The 21,701-nt window shown below is 39.4% G+C and overlaps 1 protein-coding gene across 9 annotated transcripts in view; it reads right to left on the bottom strand.

The window, feature by feature from the left end:
• Positions 1–21,701, bottom strand: part of HECW1 (HECT, C2 and WW domain containing E3 ubiquitin protein ligase 1) — a 268,709-nt gene that overhangs the window by 113,006 nt on the left and 134,002 nt on the right. For all 9 annotated transcript variants that reach the window (XM_055124933.1, XM_055124931.1, XM_055124935.1 and 6 more), the window contains 2 exons: positions 17,628–17,703; positions 8,807–8,976 (listed from right to left, as the gene is read on the bottom strand). In XM_055124933.1, coding sequence (XP_054980908.1) covers positions 8,807–8,976; positions 17,628–17,703 — 246 coding nt within the window. The remainder of the gene's footprint in view (positions 1–8,806; positions 8,977–17,627; positions 17,704–21,701) is intronic.

Raw genomic sequence — 21,701 nt, 5'->3', positions numbered from 1 at the left:
TGTCAATTATGGCATCTTCCCATATAGCTGCAATAGTGTCAAAGAGCTCCCAGTTGGTGGTCGTTCTGGGAGTTCTCTTCTTGAACTTTGCAGCCTTTCTCCCCACTCTGTGAAGGAGAATTTTGCATGAAGGAGACAGTGGTCTAATCCCGTTTGGAATTTTGGGACAACAGCGACATCAGCCAGGCAAAACCGTTGATTAAATATGATGTGGTCAATTTCGTTGTGGAACTGTCCACCGGGAGACTCCCATGTCCAACCTTTAGATTAGGCCTTCTGGAACTGTGAGTTACCCTGGATGGTCTTGGTCAACATGATGAACTCAGTCTCTCACCCTGTTCATTCCATTCTAGGCCATGGGTCCTGATGTGGAGTACTTTGGGTGACCTTCTAGGTCCTATCTCGGCATTAAAATCACCAACAATGACCTTGTAGAAGGTGTGGTCTTCTTTAGACAACTTCTTCAGCTCCATGTAGAACTTCTAAATTTCTTCTTCGTCGTAGTTGGATGTTAGTGTGTGGACTACGAAGATAGAAACTGCCAGCAATGAGCCACATCTATTCAAATGTACGCGTCTGATTTGGGTTATTAGTCATTCAAACGAATCAATGCTCATGGCCAAGTTCATGTTGACAAGGACACCGACACCACCGACACCTCTACTGTCGCATGTTCCGAGGAACAGTTTTTCTCCAGTGTCGAAAATGGCGTGATGTGTTTGATGCCTTCTTGTCTCGGTCAATCCAATGATGCCATACTTGGTCTTCTGCGCTTGCACCATCTGGTCCTCAATGGATGCTTCCGATGCCCGTATACGTGCATTAAAAGTGCAAACAGTCATTTTAGTCCTTCTTTGTTTTGGCAGCCTAGTTTGGCCCTAAGATTTTATCAGCCTCTCCTTGTTCAACCTTCTTAAATTTGCTGTATTGGGGGCTCTTCCAAGGTCAGGGGAATGAGGTCTATTATTGTTATTGCTACTAGCATATCGAATACGCCACAGGAAGCTTGCAAGACTCTGCCGTGCAGGCAGGATACTCTCGGTAGCCAGACTCTTCGAGAGGGATGGAGGCTTTTAAGGCAGTCTCTAATCGCCGTTATAGGTGTTCCGATGGTTCACACCATATTTGTTTTTTCTTTTTTTTTATTTCTTTTTTTTTTTAGTGAATCACAGTGAGGGTACAGTTACAGATTCACACCTTTTCGTGCTTGTTTTTCCCCCATGCAATGTTTGAGAGTCCATCCCTCCACCAGTGTCCATTCTCCACCACCAATGAAGCCAGTATCCCTCCCACCCACCCCCATTCCATTCCCCCCACCCCATCTCGCCTCTGTGGCAGGGCATTCCAATTTGTTCTCTCTCTCTCCTTTTGGGTGTTGTGGTTTGCAACAGGGGCATTGAGTGACCATCGTGTTCAGTCTCTAGTCTACTTTCAGCATGCATCTCCCTCCCTGTGCAGGATCTCCAATCACATTTTACTTGGTGTTCCCTTCTCTATCTGGGATGACTTTCCACCAACATGTGAGGCCCGCTTCCAAGCTATGGAGCCAACCTCCTGGCATTATATACTACTATTCTTGGGTGTAAGTCTCCTACTTGTTATTTTATATTCCACAGATGAGTGCAATCTTTCTATGCCTGTCCCTCTCTTTCTGGCTCATTTCACTTAGCATGATACTTTCCATGTTGATCCACTTATATGCAAAGTTCATGACTTCATCTTTTCTAACAGCTGCATAGTATTCCATTGTATAGATGTACCAAAGTTTCTTTAACCAGTCATCTGTTCTCGGGCACTCAGGTGTTTTCCAGATTCTGGCTATTGTAAACAGTACCACGATGAACATATAAGGGCAGATGTCATTTCGACTATACTTTTTTGTTTCTCCAGGATATATTCCCAGAAGTGGTATTGCTGGATCAAATGGAAGCTCAATTTCTAATTTTTTGAGAATCGTCCATGTTGTTTTCCAAAGGGGCTGGACCAGTCGGCATTCCCACCAGCAGTGTAGAAGGGTTCCATTTTCTCCACATCCTCTCCAACAGCGGTTGCTTTTGCTCTTTTGGATGTGTGCCATTCTCTGTGGGTTCACACCATATTAGAACCCCATCAAATATGGTGTGGTAATGATGGAAAATGGGTAGGAAGTGTTTATGACGTGTTGTGCGGCCGTGCAGTCCAGAAAGTGCCCTGGAGTGAGGCAGCAGTTGGGTAGTGGAGGTCAGCCAATGAGAAATTTATCTGGCGCCGACAGGGTGAGTCTTATGGTTGTGACCCCTGGGTCATCGGAGATTGGTGGAAGCAGGCAGAGGATCTCTGTTTCCGGGTCCCATTGAGCCTAGAGTCCAAGGTCACAAAATTTCATATTACCTGGTTCTGTGGGACTTCACTCATGCGTGAGGCTTGGCCTGAGTGTCTGGAAAGTGGCCTGGAGCGTTTCAGCAGTTGGGTAGTGGAGGTCGACCGATCTCATAGAAGGGCTTCATGGCCCCTCAGTGAAATACAACAAACTCCACACTCTTTCCCCTAAGGATACTTTATTGTAGTATTTTCAGCGGTTTTTCATAACAAACAATACAAAATATATTATTTCAGTTCTACTTTGGGTCAGGGGTTGGAGTTCAGGATGGAAACATCCAAAATATGGTGGTGGAAAAGTGTAATGGTGGTGGGATTAGTGTTTGAATATTAAATGTAATCAAATATTGTAAACTATTTTATAAAATAAAAAAAAATTCTTAAGGGGAAAAAATGACTTTTTTCCCCAATAAATGGGCAAATCCAAGAGGAAGGTAAAATGGCTGCAGAAGACGATGAAGATATGACTTGATGTTGAGTGTCATTGGACTGCAGCAAATAATGTGGTAAACCCAACCATAAAAGTGCTTGAGAATGAAAAGTACTAGAGATAATAGCCAACCTTTTGGGGGCAGACCTTAGTAATCCAAATACTGCAGTGGCATTGCCTAGTCCTCCCTCTTTTGTTTCAGGGCCTGGGGAAGAAGGTCATTCACCCCATTTCCTGAATAGGCTAGGAATTTCCATCTCTATCATACTTGGATCAGCATTGATTTGAGTGTACTCCTTTTCTACATCTCAGGCATATTCCTGGTGATTCCCTGATTTTTTTATGTAAGGGTCCAGACCTGCATTCTGATTCCCAATGGCCAGTTTTTCCACAATTAAAGCATTCCTATGTACCACTCCCTTGTATCACTACTGCCAGCCAACCAGGTCTTGTGATTTTCACTTCCCGCGTTTTTACAAACAATTGGACATTGTCCCCATAACATCCCCTGTGTCCTCCGTGGGGGTGGATTCCTCTGAAAATGGCTCTACAACTTTCATTAGTATTTTCTATAGCCAATAATAAAATTAATGCATCAGCAGCCTCCTGATTCTCTCCTATGTATGGACAGCCACCTGTAACTTGTTGATAAAGTCTGCGTAAGGCTATGCAGGTCCTGCCTAACCAAATGAAGTTAAACTCTTCTCAAATGGCAACTTAGGGAATTATACTGCCCAAATAGGCCACTCTGCTGGAGGTGGGTACAAACCACCTCCAGCAGAGTGGCCTTCCTGCAGTTACTTCCATTATCCTGTCCCAGTGAGGTGACCATAGGTAATCTGCACATCTGTTTGGGTATTGAACAACTTGTCAAGTGCAGATTTCTCCTAATTCTAAAGTATAAACTACATACTGAGAGGGTATCAATATAATTTTCATAAGAATATTCTAATCATAATTGTAGAGATCATGTTAGTCTGTTAAAGACTGAAAGGCACCTCTTAGGAAAAAAGTATGCAGGCTATGAGATTGTACAGCCTGTTGAATACTTTTTATTATCTAAGAAGAAACCCCTTAATTCAACCATTGATCTTTAAGGGATTGTATGTCTAGGTTACAGGGAAAGAAAATTAGTTAAATCCCTAGTCTTCCTGGATTTTCTCAAGCACTTTTGCATGGCTGTTTCATTTAGCTCATGTTATGTACCTGTTAAATCTTGATGTACTTATTAACGGTCCTTCATGTACTTAATGTAAACAATGGTTAACATGTCTGAAGTCAGGAAGCCATTGGAGGGGTTCATAAATTGTTCAATAAATGGCTAGCTTATTCCTTTATTCAGAGGTGCTGAACCAGTCAATCATATTCCTTGTCGATGTTGTCAATGATAGCATCTTCCCATATTGCTGCATTTTCTTTCCCTGTACCTAGACATACAATCCCTTAAAGGTCAATATTTCTAGTCATTTTGTATGAACATATAAGAGACACATTAAGCTTAAAGTTTGGTTCTTCCTGGAGACATCTCACTATATAACCCAGATTATAGTCCTCAGGCTAGGTTAGTCTTTCCTAACCCCAACAAAGTCCTTATTTAGTTATAACTTTTGGGTCGTGACAGAATTTGTTCCATGACCATGCTCTTAACTTATACTTCTTGTGGCACTTAGCTTGTCCCTTTCCAATGCCAGGGTAGCTTACTGCTTGCCCCGGGTCCATCCAGTCCCTTCGTTGGAACCTCCTTTTAGGAGTCTTAGGAAGTAAAAGCAACTGAGGCTTACATCAGGTAATATGATGGATTCCAGGAGTAAATCTTATTTATGAGTCAATTAACTCCCATGTTACAAAAGCATAGCATCAACTGTCTTCCTGTGTCTATACAAAAAGTAAATTGCTAAACCATACAAACAACATAAAGGAAAGAGAAAAGCAATGTAGGATTATTAGTGCCTGATGAAACTGGGTGTGCCTCAGGGACACTGTTGTGGGAGTAGCTCAATAAGCCTACGCTCCGGGGGCCGGAGTGATAGTACAGTGGGTAGGGCATTTGCCTTGCATGCGGCTGACCTGGGTTCAATTCCCAGCATCCCATACAGTCTGCCAAGCACCGCCAGGAGTAATTCCTGAATGCAGAGCCAGAAGTACCCCCTGAGCATCGCTGGGTGTGACCCAAAAATTAAATTAAAAAATAAATACACAACCTTTAATCTCAATTAACCAAGTAACTAGCTGACAATTTTGTGTTATATTCAAACAACACTGCATGCTATAGTATTGATATAGTATTAGTAGCCGTCTGGTATAAATAACCCAACAGATCAGTTTTCAAGTAACTGGAAATCAAACCCTCCACCATTAACATGCACAGAACTCGAAGAACAGTGGGGAAACTAAGGAACTCAGTTGCAGTTGCAGTTGCAGATATGGATAGAAAAACAGACAAGTTCCCAAGCCAATCAAAACTCTTGAGACTGGGCAATGTGGACCAAAAATCAACTCTCACTGCACTGGCAACAGAAATTAAGCAAGCACTTGCCTGCAAAATTAAGCAATCACTAGATGAGAAATTCAGCCAACTCAAAGGACTTTTTTTGAGAATGAAATATTCCATATGAATGGAATTGAAGGAGCTAAAGAACACACTAGCAAGCCATAGTAGCAGAGTCTCAAGGAGAAACCCATATAGATGAACTTGAAGAAAAAATATAGACCAGGATTGCTAACGAAGTTAAAAATGAAAGAGAAACTAAATAATGCTTCATCAGGATTGTCTTCCTGTATCTATGAAACCCAATGATTCTTTTTTTTTTTCCTTTTTGGGTCACACCCGGCGATGCACAGGGGTTACTCCTGGCTCTGCACTCAGGAATTACTCCTGGTGGTGCTCAGGGGACCATATGGGATGCTGGGATTCGAACCCAGGTCGGCCGCATGCACGGCAACTGCCCTACCTGCTGTGCTATCACTCCAGCCCCTGGAACCCAATGATTCTTATGTTTCTCTTAAATTCATTCCAAATCTCTTCTGTTATCTGCTCATTTATTTTGAGATTCCCTCCGCACCCTCCACTACCTTCTGCTGTTACCTGGAGATTCTCTTTACCCCTCGAGCTCACTGATTCTGTCCTCAACAGCTGTTACTCTGCTGCTGAGGACTTCCAGTGAGTTTTTCACTTCACCTAAGAAGTTTTTTATTTTCCTTCTTGAATTCCTGTAATCATGATGTTGTCAATATATTTCTTATTATTCTCTTAAAGTTTTTCTCTTTCCTTTTCATACTTTCTCCTTCCTACTGGAGTTTCTTTTTAACTGTGTCTTTGAGTGTATCAATTCTCGTTTCAGCTTTATCAATATTGCTCTGAGGCTTACAACTATGTTGTTTAGGCTTTTAATTTCTATTTTAACAATTTCTTTTATCTTTGCAATTAGGCTCTCTTCAAGTTTATTATTTGTTCCAATGTTATTTTCAGATCACTAAGCATCAATATGAGTTTTCCTAAAGGCATTTTCAGGCAGATTACAGAGATCTGATGTTGTTGGGGGGGCCCTTCAACTTTTGTTGCCCTCTAGTGACATTCTCAGACTTTATAACAAGAAGATGCAGAAGATGCAAGTATTCTGTTAAGGTTTGTGCAGTGGGAAGATCCTGCACTTGTGTTTACAGTGACAGTACTTACAAGCTGCCTTGAGGACTACCTTCATTCGGAGTTGTTTTTCAGAGATAGCAGGCAAGTCTTCCTCTAGATTAGAGTCAAATGATTCCAAACTCACACAGATGTGAGCAATGCCAGGTCACAGAAGATTTTACACTCAGAAAAGGATCTATGGATTTCACATTTGGGTGCCAGGCATGTAGTCTAATTAAGGTGCTCACAATACAGTTTTCCAATTCACAGCTTGAATAAAACAACTATTTAACTTTACTAACTTGATAAGTTATTATCAATCTTAATCTTTTCATAAATATGTATTAAACATTATCTTTAATCAACACAGTAGAGAGAATGGAGGAGTTCAAGGGAATAACATTCGGGGCTGGAGTGATAGTCCAGCAAGTAGGGCGTTTGCCTTGCACACGGCCAACCCAGGTTCGATCTCCAGCATCCCATATGGCCCCCAAGCAATCCCAGGAATAATTTCTGACTGCAGAGCCAGGAGTAAGTCCTGAGAATTTCTGGGTGTGACCCAAAAAGACAAAAAAAAATGAGTATCAGATTCATGAGAGTTTTCCAGGATATTTCCAAAGCATAATAAAAATCAAATATTTAGAAATCACTTAAAAACGTGGAGTATACCCTTGTTTACATTTTATCCAACTAATTCTGGTAAAACTGGATTTTAAAAATGCTTTTTGAAATTTATAATATCTTTGTGACTGAATTTATTAGAACAAGTTGCTCGAAATTTATTCAGAAGAGACATCTCATTTCCCCATACATTATAAATTTCCTTGACATCTTCATTATTTTTAGGAATACAATGATGAGTCTATAAATAATTGACTTAAAAATGGAATTAAAGAACAAACATTTTAAGATTAATTATCCCACACTAAATGCACGACCAACACTTTTGAATCAGGGAATAACTAAAATAGTGAGTTTAAATAAAACCTAATTTCCCTTATGTACATTTAAAAGCGCTAATCTGGCCCTTTTGGAAAGTTTGAATAAGGTTTAATTAATTCGAGTAAGCAGCTGGTACAATTTAAGAGACAATGAAAAGACTGTCTCCCGACACTTTTATGTCAAGAATACTCGAAAGTTCAACGTCAGAGATAATCTACTTTGAGGAATAGAGGCATAATCCCCGCCCACAGTGAGTTACTAATCTCTGAGTGGCACATTTCCATCCAAATATCTGAAGTGATAATCTGAAGCTCAGATTGAGGATAACTGATTTGTCAAAGTTACAGAACTCATAAATAGAAAAGCCGGGATTTAAACCAAGATTTATGACAACATTTATCTACATTTTTAATCATATGTGATAGTGTGGCCATTGTTACACCAAAAACCCCCATTCTCTCAAATTCCCACAGTTAATAGATTATATTATCAAATTTAAGCATAAAATAAGGATTTAATCAATCCTTAAGCCAAAAGTATAGATTATGACAACGTTCTGTTCTTGATGAGAGTACTGTTCAAAGTCTGAACCTAACTCATGGTTTTGTTAAGGAAACTTCTAGTTTCTGCCTGAAGCTTGAGACACATTTAGGACTGGCAAAGGGCCTTTGTTAGTCAAAACAAACAAACAAACAAACAAACCTCAACTATTTGATATTCTAGAAAGGTTTGTCTAGTGCTGTGAAAACCATGAACATGGGAACAATTTGGCATCAAATCTACTTAAGTGAAACAAAATATAACCTCTAGGGATACTCTCTTTTGGGGGAAGCACACCCGGCAGTTTTGTTTTACTCCTCACTCTGTGCTCAGGGATCACTGGCAGGGCTCAATAAACATATGGGTGCTGGGGATTGAACCTAGATGGTCACAAGCAAGGCAAATGTCTCACACTCTGTACTCAATCAGCCTGGCCCCCACATTCCGGAGATATTCTAGCATTTATTGATTTCTATAACCTGGAAGCAAAACAGTTTTAGAATTTCTAGAACTGATCCAGAAAAATACATTCACAACCAAGCTCTTTTGCTTACAGATCATAACATTTGACTAGAATGTGAGAGCACTTAGATTAAAATGCCTTATTTCCTTTTCCTACAAAAATAAGAGCTACCCTTCATTGAGGCACAGCTTCTGTATCAGATAAAGAACCTATATGCTTTCTCTGTAGCTGCAATGAATGACTTCTTATTGTCTCCTTGAGGGACTAGGTCAAGATCTCTGAGTGCAAACCATGCAGAATATGGCTTCCTTTAAAGACTAATAGAACCATAAAACCTAAGTTTAAAAAAAAAAAGGTAAAAAAAAACCCCAGGGTCATGAATAAGTTGCTTCATGGTCATGATTTCACTTTGTCATGTATGATTCTCCTCAAGGTTCACAGAACTCACCTCAGCCTGCCAAATGGGGTTCACAGTGTTGCCTATGATCTTTGATCTCCTCTCCTGCCCGTGGTGAGGGAGGGCAGGGAAGATGCTGTGCTTCCCAGGCTGAATGGAAATCTTCAAGTAAGGGTCTGGGTTGAAAAACATCCCCTTCTTTAGTCCCATAGCTTGGAAATCTATAAAACAAAGGATTTATTCAATTAAATGTGTTTTACTGTAATTAAAGATCACATCAGGCCTGACTCACAGAAGTCCATCAAAACCTGGAAAAATATTTTTTCCACCTTATTTGAATATAACTCTTGATGGTATGTAGTAAATAACTTGAGGTTACTATTCTTATAATTAATCAATACAACTGACTTAGTGATCACTATGAAAATCAGCTGAGGACCATTGATCCCTTACTGAAATGGATTATCACTGTCCCTAATACAGATGAAGATAGTGTAAGAAGTTGAGTGCCACCTCAGGAGAACTACATGGAACCTAAGGGAGGAAATTTGATAGTTCTAGGTAAAAATTATTCTATAAATTATAGACATAAGAATATCAAAAACTAAGGCTTCACAATAAATATGATCTTTACTAAATGAAAAAAGATAAAATTATGAGAAATAAAGAGGAAGTGAGAGAGTTAAAGAACAAAGTTAAACATAAACCATGGAAGGGGAAAAAGGAAAGCCTAACCTAAATAAAGGATAGTATATATCAAGAAAAGTTTTGAGAAAACACATTCTTAGAGAGGGCAAAGTTGGTTTTTATTTATTTATTTATTTATGCTTTTGGGGACACACCAAGTGATGCTCAGGGGTTACTCCTGGCTCTGCACTCAGGAATTACTCCTGGTGGTGCTTGGGGGACTATATGGGATGCAGGGGATTGAACTCAGGTCGGCCTTGTGCAAGACAAACGTCCTACCCACTGTACTATTGCTTTGACCCCCAAGAGAGGGCAAAGTTTTAAGAATAAATTGATCATTTTGGTTGAAACTAAATTATGATATTGGGGGAAGAAATATAGGGAGAAACAGAAAGACAGATTTTTAAAAAGGCAATAATGAATAGAACAAACCAACATTACATGTAAATATGGCAGCAAAACCTTCATATCAATAACTTCCCTAAATGTCAATGATCTGAACTCCCCCATAAAATGATACAGAGTAGCAAGATGGATCAGGAAATAATACCCTTTTATTCTTTATAAGTGACATATTTAAACTCCCATGATAAACACAGGCTCAAAGTCAATGGGTGAAAGGTAATTATACAGGCTAATGGCATAGAGAGAAAAAAAAAACAGGGACAACTATACTTATTTCAGACTAAATAGCCTTTAAAATAAATATTAATCTCGAGGAAATGCCTAGCCACTGAATTTTCCCAGATCTATAGCTCCAGGAGCATGTGGCCACATATATGACTTCATTTTACCTCCAAATTTCACAGTACTGATAGCCCAGAGAAGGACAACAAATTTGATGAAAAAGTTCTGTAGAGGCCCAGTAAGCCCAATAAGTAAAGATAAGAACACAGAGGGCTCAACCAAGACCAACCAGCTCGTAAATCCTCAGACAATGTCTTCAATAACACCACTCTAAGATATAAAAATTTCAAAAATTTTCTTTCGGTAAAATATTTTTAATAATTTTATTTTCCATTTTGTTATAACAGCAATATAAAGTAAATTATTTTCTGCCTGCTAAGGGGGCAGGCTTGGGAGTGAGTGGGGAACTGGGAACATTGGTGGAGGGAAGATCACACACACTGCTGGTGGGATTTGTGTTGGAAAACAAATAAAAGATATTGAAGGACATTACAGACTGATCAAGGAAAAAACAGATCACAAGGACTTAATTCTTATCAACATATGAAGGTTCATAAACGTTCATAAAGCAACTAATAAAAGAACTGAGAAACACACTGATGGCAGCGCATGGTAGTGGGAGATTCAATACTCCACCCTCCTCATTGGACAGAAGTGCAAGGAAAAACATTAGCTAAGAAGCAAAATCTAAATTACGAACAGGAAGATCTGGATCTAATAGATATATTTAGGACCCACTATCCCCCAAAACTAAATACATATTCTACTCTATGCACATGGGACATTCTCTAGGATAAATCACATGCTGGGACACAACTTGAAAATTCACAAAAATCACAAAAGTAGAGATCCTATCAAGTATTTTCTCAGACTCAATATTGAAGACTCATTGTTGGAGCGATAGCACAGTGGTAGGGCATTCGCCTTTCACGTGGCCGACCCGAGTTCGATTCCTCAGCCCCTCTCGGAGAGCCCGGCAAGCTACCGAGAGTATGGAGCCCACGCGGCAGAACCTGGCAAGCTACCTGTGCATATTGGATATGCCAAAAACAGTAACAATAAGTCTCTCAATGAGAGACATTACTGGTGCCCTCTCGAATAAATTGCTGAGCAACAGGATGACAGTGACAGTGACAGAAATCAACAATAAAAAGAAAGTGGCAAAACAATAAATAATTGCAAATTAAAAAATAATTTTTACACCGTCCCTCATAGAGAAGGGATAACTAAGAAAATGTTGGTTGGAGGAATCAGTCGGAATGAGAGATGTGTGCTGAAAGTAGGTAAAGGACCAAACGTGATAACCTCTCAGTATCTGCATTGCAAACCATAATGCCCAAAAGTAGAGAGTATGGGAAATATTGTCTGACATGGAGGCAGTGGGAAGGTGAGAAAGGTGGGGATGGATATACTGGGGATACTGGTGGTGGGGAATGTGCACTGATGGAAGGATGGGTGTTTGATCATTGTGTGATTGTAACTCAGACATGAAAGCTTGTAACTATATCTCACAGTGAATCAATATATATATATTGATTTTATATATAATATATATTATATATATAGTCATATATATGATGTTACTGGTGCCCACTTGAGCAAATCGATGAACAACGGGACAACAGTGCTACAGTGCTACCACTAAATAACAATTGGGTCAAAGAGAAAAATTTTTTAAAAGAAACAAAAGGTTACTGTAAACAAATGAGAATGAAGATACCAACTACCAGAATCTATTGGATATAGCAAAAGTAGCACTGAGAGGGAAATTTATAACTACTTAAGGGCAAACCAGGAAGAAAGGGCTCAAATCAACAAGCTAACCAGTCAGCTAGAATAACTAGAATAAAGAACAACAAATAAATCCCAAAGCAAGAGAAGGTAGGCTATAATGAAAATTAAAGCAGAAATAAACAATATAGGAAACAAGAAAACAGTATGAAGGGTCAGTAAAGTCAGTAGTTGACTCTTTGGAAGTGTAAGCAAGATTGACAAACTTTAAAAAAGAAGAACACTAAAAAAAAAAAAGAAGACGAAAAAACTAAATAGGATCAGAAATTACAGGGGAGAAATCAAAACAGACACCTCGGAAATACAAAAAATCATGAGGTCACTGTGAACAATTGTTTGCTACCAAGGTTGAGAAATTAAAGAAATTGATGAGTTCTTACAATAATACAAACTCCCAAGACTGAACCAAGAGGAAACAGAAAACATGAATAGACCAACATTGACTAAAGAAATTGAAACTAATTAAAAATATTTCCAAGAACAGAAGCAGATCCAGATGTATTCACAAGAGATTTGTTCTAAAATGTCAGACATAATGGCCTACTCCTCAAGCTCAGGCAAAATATTTAGGGTAAAGGAATCTCCCATACAGCTTTTATGAAGCAAATATTACACTGATACCTACAATAGATATGCTACTAAAAAAGAAAATTACAGATTAATATTCCAATTAACATAGATGCAAAATTCCTCAACAAATGTTAAGATTACTGAATTCAGCAATATATCAAAAAATATGCACCATGATCAAGGTGGACTCATTTCAGAGATATAGGATGGTTCAATATACACAAATTAATTAATAAATCATATCAACAAAAATAAAGATAAAAACCATATGGTCATATTAATTGATGCACAGAGGTTTCTGACAAGATCCAACACTTCTGTATGATACAGATACCCTCAAAAATAAAAATAGAAGGAACATACCTCAAGATAGTAATGGCATCTACAACAAATCCACTGTGAATATCATAGTCAATGGTGGAAAACTCAATGCCTTTTCTTTGAGATCAGGCACAAGACAAAGGTGGACACTATCACTACCTCTTATCTTAATTTTTATTTTCCTAGTGTATCTTTATTTGCCATTTGTAAATCTTTGGTGAAGTTATACTAAGGTATTTGTCTAATTTTTCACTTAGATTATTTGTTTCCATGTTGTAGAAATTTAAGAATTTGCATATATTCCAGATAATAATCCTTCAAAAGATGTCTCTTTAAAATTATTATTGTACTTAAGTAACAAAGTTTATAACAGTGTCAATGTTTATGGTCTGAAAGTATAGTTACCACTGTACATTCCCACAGTCTACAACCCCTTACCGCTACCCAAATTGTTCAAGACCCTTCACCAATGTGCTTAGGTTACTCCACTTACCTCTTTATAAGCTAAGGTAAAGAAAGTGCCATGACTTAACACTATTTCCTTGTTTTACTTCTTTTTATATCATACATGAGAGCAATTATCCAGTATTTGTCCTTCTCCCTCTGATATACTTTGCCTAATATGGTACCCTCCAGTTCCATCAAGTTATAAGAAATGGAAACATTTCATCTTTCCTTATAGCTGTTGGATTACAATTATAAGTATTTTAAGAAGCAGCATTGGTTTGTTCTTATGGAGGACAAACCCGCAGGGAGCATAGGTTTATTGAGCTACACCCATCACAGTGCTCCTGAGGCACACCCAATTCCATGAGGCACTCCTAATCCTCTGGGTTTATCTTTAACCTCTTCTTTGTGCTCTTCTTTCCCTATCTGTTAGTCACTTATATCCCCAAATCAGATCCTGTAACTTGAAGGTCAAATTCTTCTAAGGGGTCTGGGTTTTGTATTTGTAAGCGAAATGCTGCTTTTCTCTTTCTGTTATGTCCTTTGCATAGTTTATTTAAAGCAGTGTCCTTTTGTATAGACACAGGAAGACAGTTAATGCTATGCTTCTGTAACTTGGGAGTTAACTGAGTCAGAATAATATTTACTCCTGGGCATCAGTCATATTTACTTGACTTAAGCCTCAGTTGCCCCAATTTCCTAACACCCCCCAAGCAGGGGGATGGCTGTGAGGGACAAAAAATGGACCCAGGGCATGCCATAAGCTACCCTGGCATCAAAATGGGCCAGGCTAAGTGCCTGAAGTATAACTGAAAGAAGCAGGAACACAGCAACTCCATTTGGAGCCGGACTCCATTTTGTACCTCGAGATCATGACTCTACAACCTCATAAGAAAAGCATGCCAGGCCCCAAGAGCATGGCATCTGACCCCAAATAACAAGGGTGATTCCAGTAAGTGTAACAAGTTATGTTAACTGCTCTGTTTTGCTCCTATACCTCTGTGGCTTGCTCAAGGCCAGCAGAATGCACCTGGCAGGGGGTCCCCAGACAAGCAGGTAGGAGGGCATAGGGCTTAAAAACCTCTCCCTGAGGACAATTAGAGTTTCAGGTCTCTGAGGGTTGAGAACTCTCAGCGCTGAGTCTCCAGTGCTTAGAGTTCCAAGCCCAGAGAACAGTCCCAGTTTGTGAACCCTCAGTGCTGAGTCCCTTGTATGAGTGTCCTCAGCTCTGAGTCTGTTATGAGTGTGTTTGGTGTGTGAATAAAACTTTGAAATATCTGTCCTGTCTCTTTGTCTCAGTTGGTGGCTGAGCTCAGGCTTGTGACCACTTAACATTTGGAGGTTCTACAGAGATCTCTGGCCACTTGACATAATAAGTTAAGAGGACATTCATGGAACAAACTGACATAATCCCCCAAAAAAGAAGTGACTGAATAAGGACCCTGCTGAGGTTAGAAAGACTAACCTGGCCTGAGGACTGTAGTCTGGGATATATAGCGAGATGTCCCCAGGAAGAGCCAAACTTTAAGCTTAATACATCGCTTACTGTGTCCATACAAAATGACTAGAAATATTAAGGAGTACATTTAAGGTGATTGTTTAAATGGATTACTAGCTAAGGAAAGGAGAAAGCAATACACCACACTTATGTGTAATTGCTACCCTAACCCTTCAAGACTTTTCTATAACTAATGCTGTGAGACTTGAAAAAAAGGCCACTGATTACCAACCAGTGGCCCTTGTTCCTTCATCCATGGTCAGCCGGCCGGGGGAATAGTGAACAGCCCTGAATGCACCAGGGGACCCTCAGGTCACTGCAGGCCAGTGACACCCCCTGAACAATGACAACAAAGTTTCAAAATTTTAAATTAATTTTATTTTCATTAATATTCTAAAGTTTACAATACTATTAATAGTGGTTTCTCATACACATAATTTCCTCACCACACCCATCACCAGTGTTTTCATCTCCTTCCCCCAAGAAGTCCAACTTCCTTCTCTCGTACCACTCCCTCGCCCAACTCAACTGTGTAGATGTTGTCTCATGCCTGTAAGAACAGCACATATCAAAAAGTCTGGAAATAGTGTTGACAGGTTGTGATGATAAAAAGAACCTTTATCCATTGTTGGTGGGAATGTCATCTGGTTCAACCCCTGTGTTTCCATACAGACAAACATAAGAACAATACAGAGAGTTCTGGAAAAATAAGAATAGATCTCCCATATGATTCAGCAATATGACTTCTTGGCATATATTCCAAAAACACAGAAACATTAATCTAAAGGATATATGCACATCTAAATATGGAAATAACCCAAATGCCCAATTACAGATAAAATGATCAAGAAGTTGTGGTGTATTTATGTATATACACAATGGAATACTATGCAGTTTTGCAGAAGAAAAAAATCAAGCAACTTGCAGCAACAAGAATGAAACCATAGGATATCATACTGAGTGAAAGGGACATATAGAGAATGATTTTTTTTATATGTGAAACTTAAAAATGCAAAGTTTTTCATTTTAATGGAGCTAACCTAATCAATTACTTCTTTCACGAAACATGAGTTTGTTTTATACCTCAAAAGGTATCACACTCCCCAGTATCATTTTGGTTCTTTCCTATATTATTTTAAAGAATTCTATAATTTTTATTTTACACTGATGTATATGATTAATTTTGAATTAATTTTCATGGCAGTTGTAAGGCCTGTGTCTAGGTTGACTTTTTTTTGCATGCTGATATCCTATAATTTCCGTATCAATGAATAGACAAATTTTACTACATTATATTGTCTTTTCTCCTCTGTCAAAGAACAATTGATTTATGTAGAAATTATTGATATTACTTGTCTATTCTTTTAAACCAATACTACACAATCTTGATTACTGTTGTTCACTATTTTTTGTTTGTTTGTTTGGGGGTCATATCTGGCAATGCTCAGGGTTTCCTCCTGACTCTGCACTCAGGGATCATTTTGGCGGTGCTCAAAGGACCATATGGGGTGCCAGGGATTGAATCCAGCTTGGCCGCATGCAAGACAAGTGCCCTGTACACTGTACTATCACTCTTGCCTTGATTACAGTAGTTTTAAAGTAAGTCTCGAAGTTGGGTAATTCCATACCTCCAACACTGATCTTTTCCTCTTATATTCTTGTGACTACTATGACACATTTAATTTAGAATGAGTTTGTCTATACTCATAAAACAATCTTCAAGAGCTCTTATTTGTATTGTATTGATTTTATAGACCAAATCTGTCAATGAATCTTCCTGTCAATTAATATGCACCCTCTTCAGTTTTTAGTTCTTTGATTTTACTCATCAAATTTTTATAGATTTCCTCAAATATATCTTATAATTATTTTGTTAGATTTATATGTAACAATTTTAACTTTGGTTTACTAATATGAATGATGATGTGTATTAATTTTCAAATTCCACTGATCATCGAATGTATATGGAAAAGCAGTACACATTTTACATATACTACTTTGTATCCTGGAACTTTGATATAGTCAGTTACCAGTGGACATTCAGACACACAATTGTCCACTAAAACATGAAAAGACCTATCTGCCAAGGATACTCATGCTTAATTTCTAAACCTCAAATCCCTAACTCATACTCTAAATTGAAGTCCTAGAACTTTAGACTACTGTGTGTTCACAAAGAACACTGAGGGAGGAACTAAATATACAGGCTTCTGAAATTTGTATTTTACTCAGAGAAACTAAATTTTAATTTATATTTAATATTTTAAGTATTTAAAATTTATCAAAAAGAGTTGCAAAGAAAGTACAAAAATTATCTATGGAGTCTTCAACCAGTATTCCTCATTGTTAGCTTATTACAGAACTATGTTACATTATTAATGCTAAAAGTAACTAAATTACTCAAATATTCCCTAAACATAAGTAATCTGAACACTTTATTTGGATGCTATTGGTTTCCCACAAATGTTTTTTTGAGCACTTCATTTTTATTTGTTTCAACAACTTCTTATTATTATGAAATTTTATTTGACTACTGAGCTACTTCTCTCTTTAGCCTTTCCCCTACATTTTCTTAATGAATTCTTAATTACTACTATTTGGCAATGGATAAAAATTAGAATAGTTGCTTTTCTTCTTATTGCTGCTTCACAACTATTACTTATTGAATTCTCTAATATCCTTCTGAAGTCAAGGGAAATGGCACAGATCTTTTTAATTTTATTTTGTAAATTTTAATTTTTTATTCTCAGATTAAACTGAGCACGGAAAGTCTGAGTAACCTGTAGGTAAGAATCAAATTGAAGTAGGTTTTCTGACACTTACTTGGCATTTTTATTCTCTTCACAATACTTTAATGGGAGTCAAACATACCTGAGAGAGAAAAGCTTATCAGCCTCCGACTTCCTTGTCCTTGGACAACTTCATCAGAACAAATACTCTTAAAAATCTGTGAGGAGACAATGAGAGACAAACAAAACAAGCACTTAAGTGGATAATTAAACCCCAAAACCAACATCCTTAATCAAATCTAGGTAAATAAATGGAGGCCACAGTGCTGTGATTTCATTAGGCTACTATTGATTAAAACAATTTACATTAGCAGAGGATCTGCTAGTAAGAATTGGAGGGAGGGAGGACAATTTTTCAGAGTAATAGGACTGGAGCGATAGCACAGCCAGTAGGGCGTTTGCCTTGCACGCAGCCAACCTTGGTTCCATTCCTCCTTCCCTCTCAGAGAGCCCGGCAAGCTACTGAGAGTATCCCGCCCACACGGTAGAGCCTGGCAAGCTACCCATGGCGTATACGATATGCCAAAAGCAGTAACAACAAGTCTCAGAATGGAGGCGTTACTGGTGCCCGCACTGTAGGATAACATAGCCTCAGGCAGTTTAGGTCTATTGGGTTACTCCCATCACAGTGCTCCCATTCCTCTATTTTTATTTGTTAATTTCTTTGTGTTCTGTTGAGTTGTAAATATTGTTTTTCTCTTCTCCTTGAGTCCTTTGCATAGTTTATTCAGAGCCATGTCCTTTTGTATGGGCACAGGAAGACTGTAGCAAATGCTATGCTTTTGTAACCTGGGAGTCATTTGACTCTACATAATATTTTCCTCCTCGGCATCTGTTCTCTCAACCTAAGCCTGAGCTGCCCTTACTTTCTAGCAACCCCAAAAGCAGGGTCCAGACGAGGGATGGGACGGACCCAGGGCAAGCGGTGAGTTATGTGCTACCCTGGCATCAAGATGGGCCTGGCCAAAGTGCCTAATGCTTAACTTTAAGTTAAAAGTTTGGTCATAGACAGATGCTGTCATGATCCAAAAAAAGTAATGACTAGATTTGCACCCTGGTAGGGTTAGGAATGATTAATCTGGCCAGTCTGAGTGTGTAGCAAGATGTTACCAGGAGAGCTGCCCTACAAGCTTCAATGTATCACTTACTGTGTCCATACAAAAATAACTAGTATTAAGATGTTGATGGAGTTTTTTGACTGAGGAAAAGAGAACACCTTAAGAGGTGTTTCACTAGAGAGGGCTTTCTTATGTTGATTTTGCTACCAGACTGTTTGTAGCCTAGAGGGCAAGGTGGGGAGAGACAAGTAGGAGGTGAGACTAGTGAAGAGGGAGAAGAATCCAGAGAGCTGGGATAGAGCGATGAGGAGCCAGAGAGGGAGAGTGCTGGGGGAGAGAGAGGAGAGAGGAGAAATGGGGAGCTCAGAGAGACTGGAACAGGTGCATGGAGAGAATGGAATAAACAGCATCTGATCAATCAACCGGCTTGGTCCTCGTTTCCTCTTTCATCTGCCCCATGGCCTGGGCCGCCCCGGCTGGGTGAGCGAGTGGCCCAGGACCGACCCCCTGAACCTGGGCCACCGCTGGGGAGAGCTGCCGGGGTTCTTCCCCAGCGCCCCCTGTCTGATGTTTTCTACACCGCTCGAGCAAATTGATGAGCCACGGGACTACAGTGCTACAGTGCTACAGTGCAATAGAAACCACAGAGACTGGCACACATCCAAAAGAGCAAAAGCAACCGCTGTTGGAGAGGATGTGGAGAGAAAGGGACCTTTCTACACTGTTGGTGGGAATGCCAACTGGTTCAGCCCTTTTGGAAAACAATATGGACTCTTCTCAAAAAATTAGAAATTGAGCTCACATTCGACCCAGCAATATCACTTCTGGGAATATATCCCGGAGAAGCAAAAAAGTATGGTTGAAATGACATTTGCACTTATATGTTCATCGCAGCACTGTTTATAATAACCAGAACCTGGAAAAAACCCGAGTGCCCGAGAACAGATGACTGGTTAAAGAAACTTTGGTACATCTATACAATGGAATACTATGCAGCTGTTAGAAAAGATGAAGTCATGAAATTTGCATATAGGTGGATCAACATGGAAAGTATCATGCTATCCATATATCGTATAAGCCAGGAAAGGGTGGAATTGTAGGATGACATTACTTTGTCCTCTCCCCCCTTGCCACGAGTAGCTTGTCCTGGTTTTTCCGGGAGCTTAGGCTTACCCCAGTCTCACCCATCAAGGTGTTCCCAAATCTCTCCCATCCCTTTGTTTAGCTATAATCACTTCTCTATGCTTTCTTCCCCAAAACAGTTAATCCACGGCTTTCCCTTAATCTGACTGCTAATTTGTAAGGTCAGACCTTCCTGGGACACTGAATATTATAACATTGCCTTTCTCTCCTCTTTATGCCTTTTGAATAATTTACTTTAAAGAAATGTCTTTTTTGTATAGACACAAGAAGACAATATTATGTTTTTGTAACTTGGAACTAAATTGGCTTTGAATATTATTCCCTCCTGGGCATCTGCTTTCTCCACTTAAGCCTCAGTTGCCCTCAGTTCCTAGCACCCCAAAAGCAGGGTCCCGACGAGGGACGGGAAGGATCCAGGGCAAGCGGTGAGTTATGTGCTACCCTGGCATCGAGATGGGCTTGGCCAAAGTGCCTAATTCTTAACTATAAGTTAAGAGCTTGATCATAGACAAATGCTGTCATGATCCAAAAGTAATGATGAGACTAGGACCCTGCTAGGGATAGGAAAGACTGATCTGGCCTGATCACTATAGTCTGAGATTGAGATGGCCCCAGGAGAGCAATTCTATAAGCTTTAATGCATCTCTTATTGTGTCCATACAAAACGATTAATATTATGAATTCTTATATGTTTGCTGGCTGAGGAGAAGAGAAACACACTCATGGAACTCCACCCTTGGATGGATCCTCCTGCTGAAAGAGAATTAAGTCCTAGGAGAAGCATCCCCTAAGGGAAAGGAACCTCAACTCTATTGATGGTGACCACACCTATGTGTACACCCCAACACCCTCGTGCTGGAGAACTTTAACTAGGCTGTAAGAGTGGGTTGGGGGGCCAGATCCACAGATCCAGAGAGAGATCCAGAGCAGGGAGAGAAGTGGAGAGAGAGAATGAAATAAACTGGTCGAGCAACCGGTTTGGCCTTCTTCCTTCCGTCGCCTGCCCTTGACCAACAGCACACACAGTGGTTCCAGGGCACTGAACGCGGGCGGTGAGACAGAGCCGCCCGGAGAGCCCGAGAGTGCGCGCGCCCGTCGGCGTGCCTTAGTTTTTTACATGGAATGACATATTCAAATGACTGACAAAAACATCCAACCTACAGTCCACTGCCCTGATAAGCTATTATTTAGACTTGAAGGAGATAACCTTTCCAGAAAAACAAGAATTGGTACATTATGACAACTGAAAAAATCCTGCAAGACTTTCTGAAATGTCACCTGTAAAAGTCATAGGTGAAACGCGGCCCGGAAAATGCTCTGGACCCGAATTGGGGCCAGCAACACCGGGGAGCTGCAAGGAATGATGAAATTCTGCAATTTGCTAAAACCTAGATGGAATCAGAACATATCATGCTGAGTGAAGTCTGAAAGAGGTCAAACAAAAGATAATCTCATTAATCTGTGTTTTATAGAATAAATGAATAAAAATCTAATATAGTAAAGGGTGGATGCCTAGATCACCCTAACACTAGGGAATAATTAAGAGAAAGACAGAAGGAAACAGATCAGTGAGGGAAGAAAGAAGCCAAGAAAGGAAAGTATTGGAGTTACAGGTATACCTATGTAGAGGAGTGGTGTAGCTATCAACCCAAAGCACAGACTCAACAGCACTGAGAACATGAGATCTAAAGTGTAACCACCAAGCTATAAAGGCAGCTGGAGAGGGAGTTGCACGGGAAGGATCATAGGAGCATTGGTGGAGGGAAACTGACACTGGTAATGGAAATAATGCTAGGACTAATACCCAACTATCGATAACTTTGCAAATCACTGTTCTTTAATAAAATTTAAATATTTAAATGCACATATAACCATATTCACATACACTTAGAATATTAGCCAGGATAGAGAAACAACTCAGATATCCAAAATACAGATGAATAGATAAAGACGCT

This window comes from Sorex araneus, chromosome 2, assembly GCF_027595985.1.
Source record: "Sorex araneus isolate mSorAra2 chromosome 2, mSorAra2.pri, whole genome shotgun sequence".
NCBI classification, from domain to species: domain Eukaryota; kingdom Metazoa; phylum Chordata; class Mammalia; order Eulipotyphla; family Soricidae; genus Sorex; species Sorex araneus.
This window is presented reverse-complemented; position numbering and strand designations above follow the sequence as displayed.